This window comes from Hyperolius riggenbachi, chromosome 12 (assembly GCF_040937935.1).
Source record: "Hyperolius riggenbachi isolate aHypRig1 chromosome 12, aHypRig1.pri, whole genome shotgun sequence".
NCBI classification, from domain to species: Eukaryota; Metazoa; Chordata; class Amphibia; order Anura; family Hyperoliidae; genus Hyperolius; species Hyperolius riggenbachi.
Window position 1 is genome coordinate 153,364,617 of NC_090657.1, and position 23,617 is coordinate 153,388,233.

General features: G+C 43.7%; 1 protein-coding gene across 1 annotated transcript in view; it reads right to left on the reverse strand.

Moving 5' to 3' along the window:
- LOC137541314 (BPI fold-containing family B member 2-like) overlaps nt 1–23,617 on the reverse strand; it is a 56,667-nt gene that overhangs the window by 27,349 nt on the left and 5,701 nt on the right. The window contains exons 3-10 of the mRNA XM_068262558.1: nt 20,635–20,739; nt 16,004–16,150; nt 12,220–12,265; nt 10,477–10,537; nt 9,631–9,722; nt 4,576–4,761; nt 4,432–4,485; nt 48–221 (exon numbers count right to left, since the gene is read on the reverse strand). Coding sequence (XP_068118659.1) covers nt 48–221; nt 4,432–4,485; nt 4,576–4,761; nt 9,631–9,722; nt 10,477–10,537; nt 12,220–12,265; nt 16,004–16,150; nt 20,635–20,739 — 865 coding nt within the window. The remainder of the gene's footprint in view (nt 1–47; nt 222–4,431; nt 4,486–4,575; nt 4,762–9,630; nt 9,723–10,476; nt 10,538–12,219; nt 12,266–16,003; nt 16,151–20,634; nt 20,740–23,617) is intronic.

The window sequence follows — 23,617 nt, forward strand, 5'->3', positions numbered from 1 at the left end:
AATAACAGGTTAGAATGCAAGGTCTTGTTTGATGTTATTTCCCTTACTGTACTCAGCATCATTAGGGATTCTGCAGGTCTCTCGTCTGGTGGCATCACCATGAGCTCCAGTGAAGGCTGCAGATACATAACCATCATCCCTTTGTGTAGAATGATGCGAGGAGCTGTGCTTACCCCAACCTTCATAGTTACCGGACACGTCTCTGGATACATAAATGCAATCTGTAAGATAGCGGTAAATTGAAACATGCAGTCTTGGAGGGAAATGTTTCTCAAGACTCTCTATACAGCATATATCCCTATCAAAAGACCTTATCGTCCTCAGAGTTCGGATGATGAAATATTATGTCCCAAATGTGGAAGTTCTGATCCAGGTTTGGACCACATGCTATGGTTGTGTAAGGATACACAATACTTTTGGCACACGGTCCTGGAATTTGGGAATAGTATCACTCGCAATCAAAGAAAGATAGATCCCATGCTATGTTTGTTTCACCATACTAGCCAAACAGGAGAAGAGGAACCACCTCCAATCAAACAATGGGAACACCTGTTTATTTCTAGCTGCAAAAAAAATGGTCATGAAAAAATGGTTAGATAAATCCCCCCCTACATTGAATGAGACTAGGGTAATACTCGATCATATACTACAGCTAGATCGATTGTCTCTAGAGTGAATGAAGCCAAAAAACTATTCCAAATGTTTTCAACACATGGCAATCATACATTGAGAAGTCTTATACACGAGAGACCAGATTGTACAGTTAATGACATATTTTGAAGATACGGAATGGTATTTGAAAGGTAAAATTGGGGGCTATTAGACATTTGAATTTCAAAGTTATAGCTAACTTTTAATTAGAAATAGCCAATTCGAGGAGTCTTTCTAAGGATGTGGAGTAACGGGGTGGGGAAAGGGGAGGAGGGAAATGTGTGGGGGCAGACAGCACTTGTTTTCTTGTTTTTGTTATGTTCAATAGTGTAGTTATACTAAAGGGCAAACTTGACTATGTAACAATCATAAAGTCTGGTATCAAGGAATAAGACACGGAGACATTGGTCAACAAAAGACTAACTTTATTATATAACTCTTTACCAATGTTGCTGTGGCCAGTATTATTGAAATAGTTGACCTGTCATGACTGGAACATCTATCACTCATTGTCATCTGCATTCATTTGTGATACCATGTACAACATTGTTTCAAGCAATGTGTTTAGAAAGGTAAATTAACCTCCCTAGCGTTCTGGACGAGCTGAGCTCGTCCAGAGACGCTGGAGGGTGCCGCTCAGGCCCCGCTGGGCCGTTTTTAATAATTTTTTTTAAACACGCAGCAAGCACTTTGCTTGCTGCGTGTTGGAGACGATGCGCCGCTATCCGTCGTGTAACGAGCGCCCCCCCCAGACCCCGTGCGCTGCCTGGCCAATCAGTGCCAGGCAGCGCTGAGGGGTGGATCGGGTCTCCCTGTGACGTCACGAGGTGCGTCGCCATGGCGACTGGGGAAGCCCTCCAGGAAATACCGTTCAGAATGGGATTTTCGGACAGGGAGGGAGGGACGCCGCACAGAGGGGGCAATCATGTAGCTAGCGCTAGGCTAGCTACATGTAAAATAAAAAAAAAAGTGCAAAAAACGTTCCCGGGCCGTAGGGCCGCGGGAATCAGAACGCCAGGGAGGTTAACCAGAACTGTATATCTCTCCTTGTTGCCTTTTATTATTGTTAATACTTTTGTAGAATCTGAATCAATAAAAAGATATATAAAAAAAAAAGAAACATGCAGTCTTTATAGCTTAACTTACAAATTCATGATTACAGGCCATTGCAAGCTGTACTTTATTCAATGAGCTCCTGCTTAAAGTGGACCTAAAGTGAAAAAAAAATGGCCCATTTACTTCCCTGAGGCTTCTTTTAGCCCCCTGAAGTCCTCCTGCTCCCTCCCCACGACTTCACGCTCAGCAGTTCCTCCACTGTCCCCCTCCTTTGTCCGGCCGACTGGTGAGTTGGCCAGCCATTGCGCATGTGCGGCGCCCTCTATCGTGCTCCAATAGCTAGGAGCGTTCTGCACATGTGCAGTAGCACATTTTGCTTACTGTGCAAGCGCAGTAGAGAAGGCCTTTGGAGGCGGCTCATGGCACGGGCCCGCTCATCCAGTTTGGAGGGATGGCGGAGTGCGGGATGATGGCGAGGGACCAGAAAGACTTCAGGGAACTAGAGGAAGCCCCAGGTAAGTAAATTGGCATTTTTTTCACTTTGGGTTTCCTTTAAAGTGTACCTGAGATGGCATTAAAGGGTGTATTTATACTTACTTGGGCTTCCTCAAGCCCCATAAGGTACGTGGGCTCCATCGCTGTCCTCTGCGGAGGCTCTGTTCACTTGATATCGCCCCTGATAATCTGGCCAGTCGCGGCCAGTTGTGTGCTTCTGCGTATAGGCGGCCCTGACACACTCCCATGCGCAGTACTACAGCACAGGCGCAGAATGCTCCAGGCTGTGTGAGCTGGGCCGCGCATGTGCCGCGCATGGCTGGACCACGCAAGAGCAGAAAAGCCCAGCTGACCAGAATACTGTGGACCGTATCAACTGAACGGAGCAGCCAGAGAGGACGATGAGAGATCACACATACCTTATGGGGCTGGAAGAAGTCCCAGGTAAGTATAAATACACCCTTTAATCCCCTTTCAGGTTTCCTTTAAAGTGTCAGTGTTCTTAAGTGTATTTAAAATAGCTTGAAATGAGTAGGGGATCAACAGTTTGCCTACATTACAACATTACAACAGTGCCCTTAGGGGGGCATGGAGGGCGTGGCTCCACATGCACTGCTCGTAGTGCTGTGAGCAAGCCCCAGGCAGAAGGAGCACATCAGCACATCTGAAAGGAGATGCATATACAGGAGCCATTATATCTGATTCAAAGGTTCAAAGATACCCATGAGCTCTGATTACTTTAAATCACCTAGCAGCTATGTTTGTATGATTTCCCAAAATCTTACATATGCAATTTGTTTCGATTGCGAGATTGTGTCAACTGTTCCCATGAAGGGTTATTCTAAAAACCGGAGTTAAAGGACCATTCTAATAAAAATATTGATAATGGCAGTAGAAGTTCTATATACCATTAATCAGAGTACCCAAATATTACATTTCTTGTGTAGGTTGAAGTTATAAACCATGCCTTTTAATTTGATCACATGACCAGAAGGAGACCACAGAGAATGGTTTTCAGATGATGGGTGTGTGGTTGCTGCTACCTAAATAACATCATCCCACTGTTGAGACCGTAAGGGCAAAGGCACAGAATGAATCTCTCTAAGATGATTGTGGTCTACAGCAGGGCCATAACTAGAAATCACTGGACCCCCCTGCAAAACTTTTGTCTCTATCAATTACATTAGCTTTTTATAAAACGTGCATGTTTTCACACATACAGACACACATGGGGCTTGATTCACTAAACCGTGATAACTCAAATATCACACCTTATCAAAGATATCACACCTTATCAAAGTGAACACGCCTTATCAGAGTAGGATAGCAAGCGCTACAAACTTATGCCTGCTAATTGGCAATGGCTCTCATCCTGCCCTGAGCCCCTGCAGGTTCGTAGCGTTAGCTATGCTACTCTGATAAGGTGTGATATCTTTTATAAGGTGTGATATCTTTGATAAGGTGTCCTATTTGAGTTATCACGGTTTAGTGAATCAAGCCCATGGAGTGCAGAAAACGCATACAGAAAACCAACAGACGAGTGTGATCCCAGCCCCAGCTTATTACACTCACTCTGTCCATCTCTAAAGGAGCAGAACTGGCTATGCAGACTTCTCCAGCATCACTACAGTACACAGCACTTAGGGAGGGGTAGAGAAGTTGGGGGCTGGATGCTGTACAGAAGAGCCTGCTGCATACTGAATAGGGACTGTCTACAAATCTTTCTATGATTCCTTATCAATGGCTGAGTAGATGCAGTCATTAGAACAATTGTGCAGAGAATAGAAAGTTTTTTCTCTCTGTTCCTAGACTCCTAAAGCATCACTACAGTACAGAGCACTTGTGGAAGTAGTGGAGAGGCTGGGGGTAGAACAGTGCTGTACACAAGACCCTGCTCAACACTGAATAGGGACTGTCTACAAATCTTTGTCTGCAAAACTGTGGTTCCTTATCAGTGGCTGAGCAGATGCAGTCATTAGAAAAATTGTGCAGAGAGCAAAAAGTTTTTTCTCTCCTTGCCCTTAGTTGTCAGTCTCTCAGGATGGGCCCCCCTGCGGCTGCATTCCTTGCAGGGTCTATTGTTACGCCCCTGGCCAACAGAAATTACAGTTTATGGTGACAGAAGTGGCTAGGTACTTTAAAAGTGATAAACAAGATTTGCAATTCTGTGCCCACAAAGGCTTCAGAAAACATTTGTTAGTACTGTGAGGAGTCAGATTTTAGACTTACTTCAGGGCTCACTGATTTGATGGTCTCCACTGTTAGCATGTTGGTCCCTTCATCCTAATGAAGACAAATACATCAAGAGATGTTAGTGGATGTCTAATGTGCATTTCTCAAAAGTTTGTAATTATGATCTGCGAGAGATATTACTGTTTCTCCAGTGATGTCCAAGTTGAAGAAACCAGCCCATTCCATAGCAGAGAACACGGCGTGGAATGTGTCTTGGGGAAGCAGTAAGCTGTACATTGGAGTAGCATTGCTGCTTTGGGCAGATAAGGGAACACATTCAGAGTGAGCTGAAATATCCAGACGTCTCCCAAGTAAATAATATTCAACCTGTTAAGACACAAATATATATTCTGGAAATAAAGCTAAAACGCTGAAGTATATAAGCCTAGATGCAAAGCTTTACTTTCTTTAATCTACACAATACTTTACATTTGTAAACCATTAAAAGCAATCAATAAATAAGCAAAAGAAATAAAGAAATAACTAAAATCATACAATAGTTGCAAGTAGTGTTGATTTTAATGGGTAATTTAATCTTCATTTTTTGTTTTATAGTTATGATTTTGTGGGTAATCTTGATTTTACTAAATTTTTGCAAGCACAAGAACGTTTTTGCAAGAACACATTATAGCCAAATGCTTTGAAGTCTATGGGCATGAGAAAACAAACGGGTCATTGCCCTCTAAGCAATACCAATCCGCTGGGGAAACTAAACAAACGGGGGCAATGAAGCTTCCCTTCTCTTCTCTCTATCCTGGAGAAACTCTTTGTCTACAAGGCACTCATCTCCATTCCGACGGGAATCCCAGTGACGTACTTCTGGCCCAGCACTGAGTGAGAGGTCGGCTTGATGCATATGGCATACCTATGAAAGAGGCGCAAGTAGAAATGGGTGCAAAATAACGGCAATAGAATATTGGTAGTTTTACTGATATTCTATTATCCAATATAGTAGAATATTGGTTACTTTACCAATGTCTTTAACCTATCCTATACTTACTCACACAGAACCCTCTCACTTAATGGCTACAACTAACCTTAACCCCCATGTCTAACCTTTTAGACCCCCCCCCCACACCTGACCCCTTAAGACTCCGCTCCCCCCACTCCTAACCCTTAAAATACCCCCCACGCCTAACCTTTAAGACCCCCCACGCACACCTAACCCTTAAGACTCCCCCTCCCCACACCTAACCCTTAACCCTCCTGGCGGTAACCCCGACCTGAGCTCGGGGTAGGAAATACATGCAACTAATGGTAACCCCGAGCTCAGGTCGGGGTAGCTAAAAATAGCTGTGTGCACTGTGCAGGAGTCCCGCGCGCCGATTGACGCTGCTCAGCGGGACTCCTGCATCTGTCCCCCGTAATGTGGCATGTTTTTTTGGCCGCTGGGATCCCCAGATCCCCTGTAATCTAGCGGGGACCCGGCGGCAATGTGATCGGGGGTAGTGGCTGCTGGCGGAGGCGGCAAATACCTGCTGTGCGGGAGTCCCTAGCGCGATCGGCGCTCCCCAGGGACTCCTGCCTGACTCCCCCAGCAGCATCGGCTCTCCCCTCTTCTTCTGCGGCTCTCCCCGCTTCTCCAACACAGAATTCCGGCCTCCGGGTCCCCTCTCGCACCAGAATTTTCCTGGGGACCCGGCGGCCAATCAGAGCTCAGCGGCGTGACGTCGGGCGGCGTGACGTCATGGGGTTGGACGGGAAATTTAAAAATGCTAATATTTCTTTGGACCTAAAGTGCATTGTATTGGATACACATGTATGAATTAGCTGTGAGCTGTGAGCTGTGAGCTGCTTTGATCTTTGTGATCTGCTGGATTTTTTGGATTTCTGTGTACCGACCTCTGCCTGAACTTTGACCAACGCTCTTTGCCTGCTGATTTTGCCCGATTGGATTTCCGTGTACCGACCTCTGCCTGAACTTTGACCTACGCTCTTTGCCTGCTGATTCTGACCGATATTGGATTTCCGTGTACCGACCTCTGCCTGAACTGTGACCTACGCTCTTTGCCTGCTGATTCTGCCCGATTTGGATTTCTGTGTACCAACCTCTGCCTGGATTTCGACTACTCTGCCTGCTGCCTGTAACGACCTCTGCCTGGATTTTTACTACGCTCTTCTTCTGCCACCTGCCCGTCACCTGCTATGGTATCATCTTCAAGGCATCTCACAGCGGAAGGGCTGATGCAGTTAGAGGACAGCGATCCGGATATGCCGTCACTGGAGGACTCCAGTGACAGTGATGCGCCTGGCAACCTGTCGTCCGACAGTGAGAGTGGCAGCGACTCCATCCCCAGCGACACGGCGGTCAGTGACGCACGAGTTTGGTGCCCAGTCAACACCACTCGGGCCTCACCACCGCCCCCCCCCCGTTTCCCTTTTACTGGGGAACCCGGCCTGAAGGTTGCTTGTGAACACTGCCCTCTGGCCTACCTGCAGCTGTTCTTCAGTGACGCTGTCATTGAAAAAATCGTGGTGGAGACAAACCGCTACGCCGTGCAAGAAATTTCTGCTCCACGAAGGCCCCTTTCCAGGACCAGGATGTGGGAGCCAATTACCAAGGAGGATTTGTGGCGGTTCCTTGGACTGATTATTCTGCAGGGGGTGGTGGGGAAACCCCTGCAGAAATGGTACTGGTCGACCAACAAGGTCATCGCCACCCCGTTCTTTGGCACAGTCATGTCAGAGTACCGCTTTGGACTCATTATGAAATTTCTACATTTCGCAGACAACACTGCCTTCGATGAGTCCACCCACCCTGCGCCAAAGCTAAAGAAGATATGGGAGGTTCATCAGCTGGTCATGGAAAACTTCCGCAACACTTATGTACCCCAGAGGGACATAAGTGTGGATGAAAGCTTGATGGCCTTCAAGGGCAGACTGTCCTGGATCCAATATATCGCATCCAAGAGGGCCCGGTTTGGAGTAAAGTCCTACACTTTATGCGAGTCTGCCACCGGATACATCTGGAACAACGTACTGTACACCGGGAAAGGGACACAGTTCAACCCTGCATTCAGCAATTACGGGCTGGCGACTTCATCCGTGCTGTCCTTGGTGGAGCCACTTTTGAATAAGGGGTATTGTTTGACGACAGACAATTTTTATAGTTCACCTGAACTATTTGAGTTTCTCATCAGGAACAAAACCGACGCCTACGGCACCGTTCGTCCTAACCGGCGAGAAATGCCTACTGCCTTCGCCAAGCAAAAGCTGAAATCTGGGGACATTGTGGCTTGGCAGAAGGGAAAAATGTTGGCACTCCGCTGGCGTGACAAGAGGGACGTGTGTGCGCTCAGCACTGTCTACGATGCATCCTCTGTCACCACCAGAACGCGAGGAGGGAAAGTCCTGGACAAGCCGCAAGTCATCCTGGACTACAACCATACAATGGGTGGGGTGGACCGAGCTGACCAGGCGATGACATACTACCCCGCAGTGCGGAAACAGCAGAAAAAGTACTATAAAAATTTTTTCGGCATCTGCTGAAACAGGCATTGTGGAATGCATTCATTTTGCATAAGCAACGCAGTGAAAGGCCAGGATCACATGCTGACTTCATATGGAAACTGTGTGAAACCATATGCCTGAAGTACCCAACTTCATCAGATGTGCGAGTTGGGCGCCGTGCATCATATGTAGTCAATCCGGAGCGCCTCACTGGCCGCCACTTTTCTAAATACATCCCACCCACTCCAAAAAAAGCGACACCAACAAGAATGTGTGTTGTTTGCTGCAGCAAGACGGATAGCAAGGGTAAGAAAGTCCGCAAAGAAACCCGTTTTTACTGCCCGGACTGTGATGTCGGCCTGTGTCCCGTTCCATGTTTTAAGATTTACCACACACGGGAGGTGTACTAGGGATATACTGTACTAATTATTGTATATACTGTACTGATTATTGTGTATATATAATCTGCTGCTTATTTGTACAGTTTTTCTATTATTTCAGTTTATTGATAAATTTATTTTTTTCCGCAAATTTGCGTTCCAGTCTTTTATTTATATGTAAAATGTCTACCATGCTTTTATCCTGACATTTTGGTGAGTTATAACTTTTGAATCGGAGACCCTAAAATTCTTGAAAACAATGTACCGCTTTTGACTCCTAATTCCAGACAGAAATGAACCGCCAGGAGGGTTAAGATACCCCCAGCCCTAAAGACTACCCACATCTAACACTTAAAGCCCACTCCCCAGTCTTACACTTATCTGCGTGCGCCCAAATTTTCCCTCAATGCTTATATTTTAATGAGCGCCTTGCATTGAGGGGAATTTCGGATAAAGCCCTGCGCCCATTGCCACTAATGTAATTTCTCCGCTATAAGTAGAATGCTGGTGCATACTGTGTCTAACCCTAACCACTCCACCCCAGCAGTCTAACCCTAACCCCCTGCCTAAGTGTTGCTACTCCCTGCCTCCATAGGTGGCAATAGAAAAAGCCGCGTTTAGTGAAAGTAAGCGGCTGCAGACAGAGGATCCCAGTGGCATGTGATCATCGCATGGAGCCTGATAGGAGGCGAGTTCTTTTAGGTTTTCCAGTGGCGCATTAACTCTTCAGTGAAGGGGGAGCATGGAAGGGGACTCGAGAAGAGGGAGGGAGGAGTTGTGCCCCCCTACTCATGGCTGAGTGAGTGCCAGCGTGCCCTTCCTCACTGCGTCCCCCCTCCCTCACTAAGCCCTGGGCAGACACCGGTCTCGCTTGCCCCAAGAAATTGGGCTGCATGTGATCAGTTCGATCAGGTAACAGATGAGTAAGGCTTTGATTTTCTAGTCCACCCAAAACTTGTAGGTAACGTTTACATTATCAGGAAGTGGCAGATGTTACTATAGAAAAGTGAAAAAGCAGGCAGATTGCTGTATATTGTGGGTGGCTGAGGAGGGTGCTGCTGCACATGGAATATGGGAGCTGTAGTACATGGAAGAGAAGAACATCTTTGTATGTGAAATGGAACTACACACAGAAGAGGTTGCAGCACATGTAGGGGGCTGGCTGTTGCACAAGTAATGGGTGTTCTCTTGCCTTGATAGGGCTGCTATATATGGGAGACATACGCTGCACTTGTAAGAAGGAAGACGGAGGTTTGGTTACTGAACACTGGAAGAGAGGAGAGGGGTGGCTCGAGGAGAGGGCTTAAGAAATGAATGATGTAGTTCTAAATGTCATAATGAATTCCAGAAAATTAAATAAACTTACATTAACCCCAAACTCAATATACTGGCTGGTCACAGCAGGAGGATTAGTGAGGAAGTAGCTGAGCTGAACATGAGTACCGAGATTCATCAACCCTTTGAAGAAAAAACACAACAGAAAATAATTAATCATTGCAAGAAATGTTATTTTCAAACTTGTCAATAAAATGCCTTTTAAACACATACATTTAAAAATAGCACTGCAAGGGTGATGCTAATAATGACATCTTGCTACTAAAGTTATTTTACGTTTTAGAAATGTCCTAAAACATTAAATAAGCTTCGTAACATACATTACCTGGTCCCGGTGATCATGTCTCCTCCACTTCCTGTTTAGTTTGCAGGAGTCCTGCACCTGGCCAATCACCATGTGGGGACTGAAGCCGCATGGTGATTGGTCGTGACCAGGTAATGCATACTTACACACCTCTGCCAGGGCCAGTTGTAGACTTTTTGCCGTCTGAGGCAAACTTGTGAGGATGCCGTCCCCCCCATCCATTGTATAATTGCCCCCAGTGTAGATAGCCTGGAAGGGGGGGGGGGGGTAGGCAGCGGGCACAGCGGGATCCGACCCCCCTTCCGCACCTGGGGCTCCCCCATCCGTGTTCCCCCTTCAGCTATTTACGCAATATGTAATAATTCAGGCAGCGGGGGAAGCAATGACTCACGTACTTACTCGATTCAGCGCTGCGTTCCACCGCTCGCATCACTTCCTGCAATGCCGCCCACTGTTCAGTACACAGTACACGGTTAAGAAAAAACTAACATTTTGAACCTTATGTGAAATCAAATCCCACTTTACTGTAAAGGTCAGTGATTATTATAATGGAGTTCAGTCACCCACACATACCTGTAAATTGACCAAGCTGAACGTTAATACCCAACATGATGCTAGAAGAAACCAGGCAGAGCTGTGTAGAGAAAAAACTATTATAGATTGATAATCGAAAAAAATTATAGATTTCAAACATCCCAAAACATTCTGCGGTGCACAATATGATAATCTAAGTGATAAAAGGGGAAGATAACAATAAATAAATCAAATAATGATTTTTATTTTCTAACCAAACCAGAAAAATGACACCTGCCAAAAGATATTTTTAGTTAATCTGTTGTGTATTTTTAGTCTGTAAAAGGCTTTATCACTTTACAAACTGTTATCATGTGACCTAATTGTGTCCTATCTCAGTGCACCGATTATGCACAAAGCATTATGGGATACAAGACATATGTTTCTGCTCTAATGAAGATCTTTACCATCCTAATAAGGGATTTTTCTTTTTTTATGGAACACAAATTGCCAAATGCAGTTTAATCCTGCTCACTACTGCCTTTGTATAACAGATGGCATTTTCAGGTTGGCATTTTCAGGTTGCCACTTCCCTGGAACCAAAAGTAGGCGTAGAATATTGTACCGTGTTAGCCATCAGTAAAAGCAAGACTAGTAATGCAACGCTTAGGTGTCTGTGCAGTTGGCTGTAGCTAACTTACTATTCCCTTGTAATCCAGGCATGCACCTAGAAAATGCAGTTTACATATAGCTGAAATAGTATAGCTTGTATAGCTGTAATAGTTATCTAAATAGTACATCTGTATTAAAGAGTAACTGTTAGCCCCAAAAATGAAATTTAAATCTCTATTGCAATGTTTTATTTACTATTTAAGTGAGCCAAAAAGGCAATGCAGAAGTTAAAAAGCAATCTAATTTTTTTACTATGTAGCCTTTTCCCCAAGCTCCGGACGCAAAGCCGCATATCAGATACTGCTGAGCATGCAGAGCATGCCTATGTCTGCCCGACCCCCCTCTCCCCCCCAGGACCAGGTGCCGATATATTCTCACCCCAAACAGCTGACCGCTCTGACACGGAGAGAGAGTGGGAGCACTTCCAGCGCCGCCACCGCAGAGCAGCCGCCGCCGTGCATCTGTCTCCTGCTCGTGATTCTCTCACATGTGACTCGGCGGCGGCTGCTCTGCAGTGGCGGCGCTGGAAGTGCTCCCGCTCTCTCTCCGCTGCATGAAATAGTTTTTTTTTTATTTTAAAAAAACCCCTCCCGCAGCCGCCCTGGCAATCTTAATAGAACGCCAGGGTGGTTAAAGAGTACTTATGGTAGAATAGACAGAGCCTATAATGACAAGCTCTGTCTGCATAAGAACAGATTCGGGGGGGGGGGGGTCATAGGGTGGCTGCTGAACTGGGGGGCGGGCTGCCAGGTGTCCTGGTGGCATTTAAAAAAAATTGGGAGCGAGCCAGAGCGATCACCTGCCTGGGTGGATGACGTCAGGACAGATTAGTATTTTGTCCCACAAACTCCCCCCTCCCCCCCCAACCTCAACCATGCAGACAAAGCCTGTCATAACAAGCTCTGTCTATTACACTGTAGGTACTCTTCAATGAATTCTTTAGTTGACCATCGTGCTCCTCCATTTGTAGAAGTGAACTTCTAAGGAGTCCAGAAGTGAACTTTAAGCATGTCCAAATCCAAAACATCTACCACGCAATGCATGTAGTTTACCAGAGGAAAACTACTTTTAAACATCAAGTTACAATTCAACTACCTGTAAATGGATAAGACTCAGGACATGTGAACCTACCTTCTGATTCAGAGCGATGGTCACTGCTTCCTTCAGCAATTCTAAACTACAGGATGAAAAATAAATATTAAATTACATGTAAGAGTCACTGCTCTCCATATGTTTACCATATATACTTGAGTATAAGTCTAAAAATGTAGGTCTAACTCAATAAATAAAAGTATAGGGGTCAACTAGTACTTGAGTCACAAGCACCACTGAGCGATGTGTGTACAATTTGTGGCATTCCCATTTGCAGCAATTTACCCAGTGGTAAGTGACACTTACACAAAAATAGGGAAAGGGGCAGGAGGGAAAATACTGGGCTACAGGGAGGGGAGTAAAAACTGCTGCACTTGGAGGTCTGGAGGAGCTGTTGGCTGCACTTGAAGAGACTCTGTAACAAAAATGTCATCCTTTTTCTACTATCCTACAAGTTCCTAAACCTATTCTAATGTGCTCTGGCTTACTGCAGCACTTTCTACTATTACCGTCTCTGTAATAAATTAACTTATCTTTCCCCTGTCGGATTTGTCGCCCTATGTCTGGAAGGCTGCCAACTCTTCAGTGTTGTTGATCTGTTATGCACGCTCCCCCCCCCCCCCTCCAGCCCCCTCTATGCACACTCCCATGTGTGTTATTTAGATTAGGCAGCCTCTCTGCTCTCTCAGTGAGAGAAGAGAGCTTTACAAGCTGGATAAATCGTCCTCTGTTAGGCTGTGAAAGGAGCTGGGCTGTCACATGCTTAGGAATTACAGACACTGCAGGGCTGTCTGCAGGAAGAAACCTGTCACTTTTCAGTGGATGATAGCTGCAGGGGAGAAGAAGGTAAACACACAAATGATCTCCAGAGATTCAAAAGGAAGGCTGTATACAGCTTGTTTGTGTATGGATGTATTTTCTATGTGTGGACATACTGTACATCAACCTATTTCCAGTTTTGATAGTGAAAAGTGGAAGGCGCTGCCTGGAAATTTTAACGATTTTGAGGATTTTCCCACAATAAAAACCTCCTCCTGCCGCTACCACCTTGGGTGGGATCACCCCCTAAACCCACCCCAAAGGAAAAGAGTTTGTAATTAAGATAGGTGGTGCGCTGGACTTGAATTGTAACAGACGTATGTTAAAATAAATGTATATATTTATTAGTTTTAATCAAAATGGCCACCAAAACTGGAAATAGTTTGTAATTAAGATAGGTGGTGCGCTGGACTTGAATTGTAACAGACGTATGTTAAAATAAATGTATATATTTATTAGTTTTAATCAATATAACAGCCAATAAAATTACAACAAACTCTCATGCACACACGCATTCATGCATAGAGCGTGCTGGTTCCCCTTTAAAATATATATATATCAACTCTACCCAACCACTAGCTATAGCTGTAGGGAGAGGATCAAAAAAATTTCCATAAAAAATATAGCTTAAAAACGGGTTAAATTTTTTTTTTTATGGAGCAATTGAATCTTATATATATAAATGCCAGGAGGGTTTGTGTCGCTGTCCTGAGTCCACAATACTCGTATAGTCCTCGCTGCACTATGTGGCCTTAAGCTAGCGTCTGCTATGTATATATACATAAAGTAGTGTTGTCAAACAGTTCTCACCACTCGCAGTACCGATGTCCGGTCATCCTGACCCGAAATTTCCTTTATACTTATGGTCTCCGGTAGATAGCCCGCAGTGCTGCTTTAGCGGTCCTCAGCTTACTCCGGATATTTCAATAAAGCCGGCTCGGATCGGCGACTTCCGGTTTCTCTGTTCACAGAGGAGAGACATCACTTCCCAGTGCGTCTCAGCCGGATTGCTGAAAAGGATACCTTGCGTTCCACCACCCCAGATGTTCTCCGTTTTGACACAGTCCGGACTCCAATGCGTGGGGTACAAAAAGTGAAAGGACAAGGATCACTCTGCATTTAAACGGGGCGCTCCTATAGCAATCAGCAGTCAGATTATAATCTGACTGCTGATTGCTATAGGGGCGCCCCGTTTAAATGCAGAGTGATCCTTGTCCTTTCACTTTTTGTACCCTACGCATTGGAGTCCGGACTGTGTCAAAACGGAGCAATCCGGCTGAGACGCACTGGGAAGTGACGTCTCTCCTCTGTGAACAGAGAAACCGGAAGTCGCCGATCCGAGCCGGCTTTATTGAAATATCCGGAGTAAGCTGAGGACCGCTGAAGCAGCACTGCGGGCTATCTACCGGAGACCATAAGTATAAAGGAAATTTCGGGTCAGGATGACCGGACATCGGTACTGCGAGTGGTGAGAACTGTTTGACAACACTAGTTTACTTGTGAAACCCGCATTCAATATATACATAGCAGACACGAGCTTAAGGCCACATAGTGCAGCGAGGACTATACGAGTATTGTGGACTCAGGACAGCGACACAAACCCTCCTGGCATTTATATATATAAGATTCAATTGCTCCATAAAAAAAAAATTTAACCCGTTTTAAGCTATATTTTTTATGGAAATTTTTTTTATCCTCTCCCTACAGCTATAGCTAGTGGTTGGGTAGAGTTGATATATATATTTTTTAAAGGGGAACCGGCACGCTCTATGCATGAATGCGTGTGTGCATGAGAGTTTGTTGTTATTTTATTGGCTGTTATATTGATTAAAACTAATAAATATATACATTTATTTTAACATACGTCTGTTACAATTCAAGTCCAGCGCACCACCTATCTTAATTACAAACTATTTCCAGTTTTGGTGGCCATTTTGTTTGTTTATAAACAAACTTTTTAGAACTGTTTTTGACTACTTTTAATGCAGCAGGGAGCGGCGAAATTGTGACAGAGGGGAATAGGAAATGTCCCCTAACGCACTGGTATGTTTACTTTTGAGCGATTTTAACAATACAGATTCTCTTTAAGGACTTTAAGGACAGGAGGGGTTAATGGCAGTTAAATTCCAGCTTAAGAGGGTTGAATATTGGAGTCAACTTTTACACAGGATCGACTTATATTCAAGTACTGTACAATTAAATTCAAGCCCAATTCTGGAAAAAAAAGTAATGCATTTGATTTTGGATAGGGTGACTAGAACATGGGGCCTGTTTTGATTTTTAGCTCTGTGTCTCCATGTTAGAGAATTATTATTTCTTTAAGAAAGGGCCTGGACAGGAGCGCAGGGACATAGGGAAGGGACGCATGATGGCGTTTGCTAGGCCTTGGAGTTAACAAGGGGTTAATTGTGACTTGTTCTTTATTAAGTTACATAGTCTGTATATTCATCCCCGCCACCTATCTGTTCTGATTGAAGCTTTTGTAGACTTCAAGGTTGGTGGTTATGGCTGAGGTGTTCTGAGAGGTGGTGCCAATCTAGCAGGTGGATCGGCAGTAAGGAAGAAGTTCCCTCTCTTTTGCGTTGTTGGATGGTCTGGCTGTACTGTGCACGCACTCTATATATATTTATGGTCCTCCCCACCATTTTCTGTATTGGACCCTGTACAGCAGTGGTCGCCAACCCTGTCCTCGAGGCCCAGCAACAGTTCTTTTTTTTGTATAAATCCACAGAGGTAATCAGCTCTGCTGCAACACTAATTATCCCATCTGTGAATGTTTGTGGTTTCCTGCAAAACATGTACTGTTGGTGGGCCTTGAGGACAGGGTTGGGGAACTCTGCAGTACAACAGAAGATGATGAAGAAGGTGTTTGATAAATAAAAACAATAATAACAGTATGCAGTAGCATCAGCCTCCCAGGCAACAGTTTGTGGCATTTGCAAAATTCCATCCCTATAAATGATGTAACAGTGATGCCTGAAATACTGTATTTGGTTTTGCTTACTTCTCAGCCTTCTGCAAGACTTCAGACTGCTTTATACTGGTGTCACAAGAGTCGATGCCTAGTTTGGGATTTCCAGAAGAATCCTGTGCAATTTGTAGCATAGATGTGACATCCGCCAGAACCTCTAGCTCACTTACTTTGTTGCCTCTGCAATACACATGAAAAGATCTTGTTAAACCCAAGCGTGTGCAGTGAGTTCTGAGGACTTGAAAATAAGTCACTGCACTCGCCTTTCTACAAAATCCTACATAACACTGTTTATTAATCTCTGAGCTAATAAAAAGGCTGCAGAGTAAAAAAAGGGATTACAGCAAACCCCCTCCTTCCACCAGGGAATTAAATGGCAGGAGTAATAAGTAAACGTGTAAAATAAACATTGCAGGAGAAGAGAGAGGCAGAAGTGAGTAAAATATATTGTCATTTCATTTGTGTTCATCATGTATAAGGCACAGTTTTAATAAAGAGGAGAGATAGACAAATAAAATGTGTGGGTTTAATGTACAATAGAACTGTTTACATTAAAGCTATAATGGATAAAAATGGATAAATAGTGTATTTTTTTTCTTTTTTTCCTTATTGTCCCTCTAAAATGCATAGAAAATAAGATAATTACTAAAAAAAAAAAAATATAACCCACAAAAAGCCATATAGCCATATAGAGCATTTAGGTGTTATAGGTAGTGATTAAGTTATTGCCAAATTAACCAGAGCTGGTCTGGTCTGTGAAAACAACCTCAGTAGCAAACTGCTGTTAAATTTACAGAGGCGTATCTAGAGGGGTGCAGACATGGCTCATGCCACGGGCGCCATAGCACCATGGGCTGCCCCTGTGCTGTGCCCAATACCTGCCACAGTTTTGCAACACCATGCCTGCCCCTGTGCTGCACCACCCTGTGCTGCTCCCCCAAGCCTGCTCCTATGCTGCGCCCCATGCCTGCCCCCGTGCCTCTCCCTCACTCAGACCTCAGATCAGATAAATTCTGTTATCTGGGGAACATGGCCACTTACTCTATGTATGTAGGGTGTACTTGGCTTAGGGTGGGTTCACATTAGGGTGCATCCGCCGTACGCTTGCGTTCTGCTCCATTAGTGGAGCGAGAACGCAAGGTCCCGACATGTTTCCCATAGGGAAAGCATTTCTGTGGCTGCTGTGTTCCGCTCATCAGGACGGAATGTAGGCTGAAGACAGCCTAATGTGAACGTAGCCTTAGTGTTAAAAAAGAGGACAGAGAGGCAATAAGAAGAGATATTTCTAAAAAGGTAACTTTAGTAATATCCCGAGCCAAAACCCACAGGCAACTATAACTCATGTACATGAGAGAGGATGCTGTTTTAGAGGTGAAGGGCTCTCTAAGGGGGAGTGGGGAGCGCAATTTCAATGTCTGCCACAAGCTCTATATTACCCAGTTACGCCCATGTGTTAAAATCCCTAGTTCAGCATGCAATTTCTATCATGTGTAAGTTTACCTGGCTGGGTTGGGCCTGTAGCTCATTTTCCTGTAAAAAAAAACAGTGCTATTGTACTGGACAGTTTGGGATCCGTGCAACTCCCTGCTCCTTCATCACCCACAAGGGGTAGTCAGGGAGTACGTGAAAGGAGGCACTAGCTAGTTTTTCTCTAGGAGCCCAGATCATCTGAACCAGACCGCCTCCTCTTTCTGTTGATGATGAGAGATTCATTCTTTGTGGTCAGCACTACAGTCTTGTAAGTAAACAAACCTGCTGTAGCTTCAGTGCTGACCACAAAGAATCTGTTAGCAGCAGGAGGGAGAAGTGAGCAGTACAGGTCTGTATTTCGCAGTGAGAACTACTCCATAGCTGGGGAGCTGCCTATACGATACGATACCATGCTTTGTAGATTGATCTCTGGGTCATGTGACTGACTTTACTAAAGGGATTTTTCTCAAACAGCTGCATCAAATATGAAATTTGTATGTGCGATACCATAGTCCTCCAAAAATCTAGAAGGTGAACCTTAAAATGGGTCCTGATCAATGATATAATACAATTGAGTTACTGATTCACCTCATTTTAAGATACTGCCATGTCAGCTTTAACATTTACATTATTATAGCAAAAAGAGTTCCAGCAACACTGTGAAATATAAGTGTGTGCTTAGTCACTAAACAACAGTGTACAAGCAAGAGATATGACCACATATAGCACCACACCATAAGTTTCAAAAAGGTATAACAATTTTATTTTAATATTCATCACATAGCACCATAGAAACAAATTAAAAACATCTAAAACCCAGAGGAGCACCTCATCTCACTGGTAAAGATCCATAAAGGAAATAATCACAATTGATAGCTGTAATAGCAAAAATATAATATCACCGGGGTAGCTCAGTATAAGAGCTGCCACAGGGATTGGACTTGGGTTCAGAAGACCATATATACTAAAGTGCATAAGAAAGTGAGCAAAAATCAAATAAAAACCATGATTAAACGACATATAAATGACAGTGACCAACCTGTGGAAAAAAGTACATAACGTGCTAATACATATCATACAAGATCATCCCAATAGCAACCCATAGATGCTGAATAATAATGTGGTATGATGCTGAGACCGTCCTAGCAGCATGGGTGGCAAACAAGAGGAAGAGGCTTACGTGACCCGGGTGAGGATAAGACCAGGAAGGTGCCCAGAATGAAGAAGAGACCTCCGGTAGACTTCTCTACCGGTATCGCGGCAGTCACGCCGCTTTGTCAAGAGTGGGGGCTTCAGTGCTGACCACAAAGAGTCTGTTAGCAGCAGGAGGGAGAAGTGAGCAGTACAGGTCCGTATTTCGCAGTGAGAACTACTCCATAGCTGGGGAGCTGCCAATACGATACCATGCTTTGTAGATTGATCTCTGGGTCATGTGACTGACTTTACCAAAGGGATGTTTCTCAAACAGCTGCATCAAATATGAAATTTGTATGTGCAATACCATAGTCCTCCAAAAATCTAGAAGGTGAACTTTAAAATGGGTCCTGATCAATGATATAATACAATTGAGTTACTGATTCACCTCATTTTAAGATTCTGCCATGTCAGCTTTAACATATACATTATTGTACAGTAACTTTGCATTTTTATTGACACTTGACAGTGAACAAACTGCGGTATATGCTGATCCCTGTAATTTTCACAGCTTTGTAAGTCCTCCTCTCCGCCCTACTTCTAGAACTTATCGTCAAGGTGGTGTTATCAGTAATTTATATGGTTACATAAATGGTTCATTCACAAGAGACAGAGTCGGGACAAGGTCCTCCAGCACCCAAGGCTGAGACACCAAAGTGCGCCCCTCCATCCCTCCCACCCCAGCCGTCACACACTGATTGCTATTAGACTAAGAGGTGCCCGAGGGCCCCCAACACCTTCATCTCTAGTTATCTGGCTTGCAGTCACTGCCATGTATCCCATTTTCTTATTTTTCTCTGCTTCAAACACAATAGGGCAATGATAGCTGAGTGAGTTGTGCACCCCCTCCTACACTGCGCCCTGAGGCTGGAGCCTATCTCGCCACTGCCTCGGCCCAGCTCTGACAACAGATGTCTTATTTCTCCTTGCACCTGATGCATTAACCTCCATGGAGTTATATTTCCCCAAGATTTCTGTGAGAAAAAAGTGATCTAATTCATTTTCATAACTTTTTTTCCTGTGACTTGCCAAAATGTGTCAAGCAAGGGTGTAGTATACAGTGCAGGAGTGTATTTATGTATGCACGTCAATACTGTTCTTAGCATGTTTTGCATTGACGTGTATAACCGTTAATACCACTAGGGAGGTTAAAGGCAGGTCATTTTGCCGTGTGGTGTTGTGTGCAGGCTTTGCACAGCAATTTTACTGACCCTAATGCCAGGGAGCACTGCCTGTTACTAGCAGTGATGAGCGAAAATGCCAATATTCTTAAAGGATACCCAAAGTGACATGTGACATGATGAGATAGACATGTGTATGTACAGTGCCAAGCACACAAATAACTATGATGTGTTCCTTTTTTTCTTTCTCTACCTGAAAGAGTTAAATATCAGGTATGTAAGTGGCTGACTCAGTCCTGATTTAGACAGGAAGTGACTACAGTGTGACCCTTACTGATAAGAAATTCCAACTATAAAACACTTTCCTAGCAGAAAATGGCTTCTAAGAGCAAGAAAGAGGTAAAAAGGGGAATTTCTTATCAGTGACTGTGAGTCAGCAACTTACATACCTGATATTTAACTCTTTCAGGCAGAGAAAGAAAAAAAGGAACACAGCATAGTTATTTGTGTGCTAGGCACTGTACATACACATGTCTATCTCATCATGTCACATGTCACTTTGGGTATCCTTCAATGCCATAGAAAATAAGTTTTGTTATTTTTCACACTTTTTGCGAATGTTTGCAGTAAAAGTATTGTTTTTGTTGCATCTTTGCCCATCATCACTAGATGTGTGGCTACCTTAATAGATACTAACATATTGGTTGATTATATGCTGCCCTTGGAAAGGGTCACCAGACATTGGCAAGTATGCTGCTAATACTTTAAAGTCAAACTTTGTACAACTGAAATTAACCACCCAGGTTTCAGCCTTGTAATGTTTCAAAGAAATGGTCAGTAACACCCAGCAGTAAAATATTTATAAGAGGAAATGCTTACCGTGTCAAGCTAAGCAGGAAATCTGTAACTATGGATATTTGTATTCCTTGACCAGGAACAAGATGTACAGAAATATCAGTGATAACTGGAGAATGTATCTGAATCCTAAAGAAAAAAAATGAAAACCCCCAGTTAGCTTTTTAAGTCACATTCAAATTTTAAATAAGGTAGTTTCAAGCATCAGTGTCTGGTTGACACTGCACAAAATGATGTAATAGTCATCATGGCAAGACATGCAGAGGCAAAATGAGTGTGTTCATATAAGGGTAGAAGTAGCACTCTGTTAGCCATCAATAGGCTGCACAGCCCAAAGCTTACTCTTATTCTTTTAAGTTAGCCAATAAATGGTATTATCTGATTCAAAACTTTTTGCTTCATATAAGGGGGTACGGAAGCATAGATGGGTGTCTTTACAACATAGGAATAGCTTAGTGTTATTCTGGGAACCAATGCAACTTCCAGTCTGATTGACGGGAATTGGGCCTGTCCGATTGGGATTCTGATCGATAAAGGGATCGATTTTGCAAAGTTATATTCAGAAAATCGATCCCATTATCGATCGGGAGCAGTTTGGACCTATGCACACGATACAACTTTTCATCAGACTACCCGTTGATCAGACTGGAAATTACATTGTGTGTTCCCAGCATAAGATGGGGAGCCCAATAGATTTGAACATTATCCACTGCCTAAATGTATGTCCTCCATTACATCAAGAGCTACAGAACTAGCCTCCATCACAACAAGGGCAGCAGTAAGCTGCTAAGAGCCCTGTACGCATTACATTGAGTTATATAATGTGTGCTAGAGCATCTTTAAACATTTTGCCATTTTGCTGCCTCATGCAGCTATGCAGAGCGGTGCAGGGAGCTTCTTTATATTTACCTGTTCTGGGCAGCTGAATCAGCTTCTCCTCTTCATCCACCAGCAGCACCTGCACTCCTGGCATCCTCTTCTGAGTTCTGATCACATGATACAACATGTGAACGTAACCCAGGGGATAGTGTCAGCAATGCAGTGCCGCCTGGTGGTGGTGGAAGAGGAGTGATGAAAGAGAACCAGTCTCCCTCTGTGCATATGTATATCTATGTATATCTGTAAAAAAAAGAACCCTTTGGAGCCCGTTTCCACTAGAGCGAATCTGCATGCGTTTCTTGCATGCAGATTCGCATAGACAATACAAGTGGATGAGCCTGTTTCCACTTGTCAGGATTTTCTGAGCGTTTTTCTGTGCATAAAAAATCTGCACGGTAGACCCCGCAGAATTCGCATACCGCATACTGCTATGCAATTAACATACAATGTATTTAATAGGAAATTCGCATGTGTTTTTGTATGCGAATTTTGCTGCAAATTTGTGGGCGTTTTCGCATAAAATCAATGTAAAAGCACACAGGCACCGACATGGTTAAATTCGCATACTTACAAAGATATGCGAAAATGGCCATAAAATTCGCTGTAAAATTTGCATACGCGTGTGAATTTGTTTTGTGTTTTCCTCGACTAGTTTGCACCGCACAAGTGGAAACGGGCCCTTAGCCTATCACGTTGTTAGGGGGTGTGGTTATAGAGAATGGCAGTTGGTGCTGTCTGGTTTTTTTCATGTCTGCCAGTAGTAAAGATGATTCCGTGCAGGCTGATTGTGGGTCAAGCAATATGAACAAATTACATGGCGAATAGCAATCATTTCTTGATCTCTCTTCTATTTTTTAACTTCTCACTTTGCAACGTATTGATTTTTGTTTTCCTGTTCACTGAAATTCCTCTTTAAAGTGAACCAGAGACGAAGCACCCTCATATATTTTACCATATAGATCAGTGCGAACATGAGAGAAAACACCTGCCATGTTTTCTGTTTAATTCTGCACTGCACAGCTTGTTTCTTATCAGACCTGATAAAATCCCCGACTGAGCATTCAGTCTGTCTTTGCTATAATGAATCCTGAGCAGAGCCAACAGGGGGCAGGCTTGGACTTAAAAAGACACCAGAAAACACAGACTGAGCTATGAAGATTCCTGAGCAAAGCCAGACTGAATGCTCAGTCGTGGAGTGGATTTTATCAGGGCTGATTAGAAGCAAACTGTGCAGTGCATAATGAAACAGAAAGCAAGGTAGGTGTTTTCTCTAATGTTCCCACTGATATATATGGTAAAATTCACGAGGGTGCTTCATCTCTGGTTCCCTTTAAGAAAGAGGAGTGGGGCTTGTTACAAATTCAGCTAAACAGATCTTGAGGAGGCGCTGCTTAGGAACTCTGGCCGCATATGGCTGCAACAGGCTTCCAGATATCTCTCTTCGTACCTACAAGGCAAGTGGCCATAGTACTCAAGGGAGAAAAGAACAATAATACATTATTTTTAAGTAGAATTGGATGTGTTCCAAAACATGGGGCTTAAAATGACTAATTCACTGACCTTACCCTTCAGTTAAGGTGTCTTTTAAAGCAGTATGATTAGCCATACTATGCCAGGGAAAAAACACATATAGAAGTAGATAAATACTTGATCTACTTACATAGCACATGTATTGTACGTTTTGATTTCAGTGAATTTTATATAGTAAATGAAAAGAATTCAGTTCCTGGTGGGAATCATGTCTTTTGCCCACAGTTTAGACTAAATTCTGATGTAATTTCTGCCCTTTACTTTTTTTTCTTTTCTCCTCCAATCGCTGAGTCACCTCAGCCTTGCTTGTAAACACAAGTGAGCAGGGGATCATGTTTCAGATAAGAAGCTAGGCAGGGAAATAAATGGAAAAGTAAGAATATATTATAGATAAAAAGAACCTCCAGCATTCAACTGTTTGGCCCTGACTACTAAAGGGCCAGTGCTCCTTAAGTATGTGATAACTCCAAAACATAACAGCAGAAAAAGTTTTAAAAGTTTTGTATGCAGGATTAGCACCTTTATCACTTAATACACTCAGACCAGTTGCTGTTGAAATTTGATTTTTATGGCGACAATCCCTCTTTAAGGGGAGCCA